The sequence below is a fragment of the Sesamum indicum genome, linkage group LG10 (assembly GCF_026168435.1).
Source record: "Sesamum indicum cultivar Baizhima isolate 11 linkage group LG10, ASM2616843v1, whole genome shotgun sequence".
NCBI lineage: Eukaryota > Viridiplantae > Streptophyta > Magnoliopsida > Lamiales > Pedaliaceae > Sesamum > Sesamum indicum.
This window is the reverse complement of record NC_142666.1, coordinates 5,580,210-5,583,330: the sequence shown is the minus strand read 5'-3', so window position 1 is coordinate 5,583,330 and position 3,121 is coordinate 5,580,210. Positions and strand designations below refer to the sequence as shown.

Genomic DNA, 3,121 nt, shown 5'->3' with positions numbered 1-3,121 from the left:
AACTTAGCATATAACTCCTTCTCTTTCAAAATCTGTAAGACTATCCTCAAATGTTGCTCATGCTCATCTCTATCCTTCGAGTATACCAAAATGTCATCTATAAACACAATAACAAAATGATCCAGATATTCCTGAAATGTACGGTTCATCAATGCCATGAATGCCGCTGGTGCATTTGTTAACCTAGAAGGCATCACCAGAAACTCATAATGACCATAACGAGTACGAAAAGCTGTCTTCGGTATGTCATTCTCTGCAATCCTCAACTGCCAATACCCAGACCTCAAATCGATCTTTGAAAATATTGTAGCTCCCTTTAGCTGGTCTAGCAGGTCATCAATACTCCGCAATGGATATTTATTCTTCACTGTTACTCTGTTTAATTGCCGGTAGTCGACGCATAACCTCATGCTCCCATCTTTCTTCTTCACAAACAGCACTGGTGCTCCCCACGGCGAAGTACTTGGCCTGATAAACCCTTTCCCCAATAATTCTTCAATTTTCTTTTTGAGCTCGTGTAATTCCACTGGAGCCATTCTGTACGGCGCAATAGAAATTGGGGCAACTCCTGGAAGAGTTTCTATTGCAAAATCCACTTCCCTATGCGGTGGCAATGGGTAAGTCATCAGGAAATACTTCAGGGAAGTCTCTCACTACCGGGATTTCTTCCAACGTGGGATTAACCTTTTCGGTATCTACCACATGGGCTAGATATGCTTCACAACCCTCTAACATCAATCGTCTTGCCTCCATGGCTGATATTACACAAACTAGTACTACCTGACGATCCCCCACAAATATTACTTTTGATTCACCAGAACATTCGATCATTACTTCCTTTTTATAACAGTCAACTATTGCTTTATGTTGCGCTAACCAATCCATCCCCCGAATCACATCAAACTCCTTCAAATCCAGCACTATAAGGTCTACAAGTAAATTTACATCTCTGATTCTTACTAAGCTCCCTTTCCTAACACTGTTCACTACCACACCCCCTCCCACGGGCAAATAAACCATCAAATTACATCCCAACGAACTATTCTCTCCCGGTATTTTAGATGCAAATTCGGATGAAATATATGAATGTGTAGAGTCAGGATCAATCAGAACATAAGCCATAATGTCAGATAACAATATCGTACCTGATATCACGTCATTCAATGCTGAGGCTTGTTCTTTGGTAATGTTATATATCCTTGCCTGGATCTGTCCCTGAGTACCTTGTGCTCCAGGCCCCCTCATACCGCTACCAATAGTTTGGCCACTATCTCTGTTGCCAGTGCTTCTACCTTTGCCTCTACCTCTGTTAGCTCCTCTGCCACTACTCCCCTCACTGCTTTGGCTCTGGGTCCCACTAGCAACACTTTCAACCACGTCTATAGTCTGACTGGAACAATTTCTGGCTATGTGTCCTCTACCTCCACAACGATAACAAGTCTTCGGTACATTATCCCGTCGCCAGCATGACCCTTGATGTTGTCTTCCACAAGTAGAACAGCTCAGAGGAAAAACTGGTCCTCGACATAACTCGGTCTAGCTCCCCTTCCTGATTCAGTAGAAGGCATAACAAATGAGCTACATTCGAATGAACCTCTGCTAAAGCCCGTGGATCTCCCGAACCTCTGTCCACTACTCCCTCGAAAAATGGGACCACCACGTGTAAAACTCCCACTTCCCGCTGAGAATGAGCGATCGGTTCCCCTCTTGGTCAACCTACTCGATTCCCCTATTGCATATGTTGATTTCCTCTTCTCTTCCCCCTTCTTCTTGTCCTCCATTACTGCTTCTTCCATACGAACTACTGATTCAACAAGAGTTTTAAAATTTATAATTCTGACTGCAAGGCCTCTTCTGATCTCCGGTCGTAACCCTTGTTCAAAACGGTAACAATGATCCTCCTGCGTCGCAATTGCTTCTGGTGCATACTTGGCTAGTGCTGCAAAACGGAGTTCATATTCTGCCACCGTCTGATCATCCCCTTGCACTAAATTTAGGAACTCCATCCTCTTCTTGTCTCGATACATCTTGGGTCTGTATTTATCATCAAATTTTTTCTGAAACTCAGCCCAAGTTATTTTTCTTGGCTCATATCCCCTCTTTACAGACCTCCACCAAATCAAGGCATTACCCACGAACAAAGAAACAACATACTTAAGTCGATTCTCTGGAGTGCAATCTACCAAATTCATCACATCTTCAACTTTTTCCCACCATCTTTTAGCAATCTATGGGTCTAGCGTACCCTCAAATTTTGTGGCCCCCATCTTTCTGATTCTTTCATAATTACAATCAATTGTAGGGACTACTGGTGTTGACACTGGAGTGGATGCGTGCGCCTGTGCAAGTTACTGCGCCTTGGCTTGTGCTTGGGCTTGAAAAGCCATTTGAAATATTTGTGCATACTCTGGTGGTAATCCTGCCACTGGAGCACCACCGGGAGGAATAGGAGCATCAACACCAACACCCTCTCGACCTACTTCCACCCCACCTGCACTTGCAGGTGCCACTGAGCCCTTTACGGACTCCGCTGACTCTTTTCTACTAGCTACTGGGTCAGCACGTGTACCTTGAGAAGCCATCCTACATTAAACAATTCAATCATTAAGGACATCTCACAATCATTACCCTAGAAATGTAGACCTGCTCTGATACCACCCAATGTAGCGCCCCCTACCCGCTACTTCTAATTATTACTATTTCATTCATTCTTTAATCAGAACTCATTCTATAAGTAATTCTCTTTCAATTCGTAAAATAAATTCTAATTTATCAATATAATATTATATATCACAAAAGATAATATATACCACCAAAAGTAATATTTACCCTCACTACATGTTCTCGTGTACATAACCTCAAGGAAAATCATACTACAACTTTAAACACAAATCCCGATAAAAGACCAGAATATTTAACAACCCAACAATCAAAAACTCTGGCTTCAGAAGTCACGGCTGACCCACCTAATAAGAACGACAGCACAACTCAAAGTCCACTGTAGCTAGTCAGTGTGACCTATTCCCTGAAAAGTACGTGGCAAGGAATGAGCTACCTACTCAATAAGTATAGCTGATCAGTTTATATATATACACAGGCAACAATTTCACGTACATGCAGT

At 42.6% G+C, this 3,121-nt stretch overlaps 1 protein-coding gene across 1 annotated transcript; it reads right to left on the bottom strand.

Moving 5' to 3' along the window:
- Positions 1-600: 600 nt before the first annotated feature.
- LOC148785216 (uncharacterized) lies at positions 601-2,027 on the bottom strand. The gene is made up of 2 exons (XM_088885921.1): positions 1,595-2,027; positions 601-1,472 (listed from the first exon to the last, which is right to left on the bottom strand). Exons 1-2 carry the CDS (start codon positions 2,025-2,027, stop codon positions 601-603), a joined length of 1,305 nt encoding a protein of 434 aa, XP_088742047.1.
- Between the last annotated feature and the right edge of the window lie 1,094 nt (positions 2,028-3,121).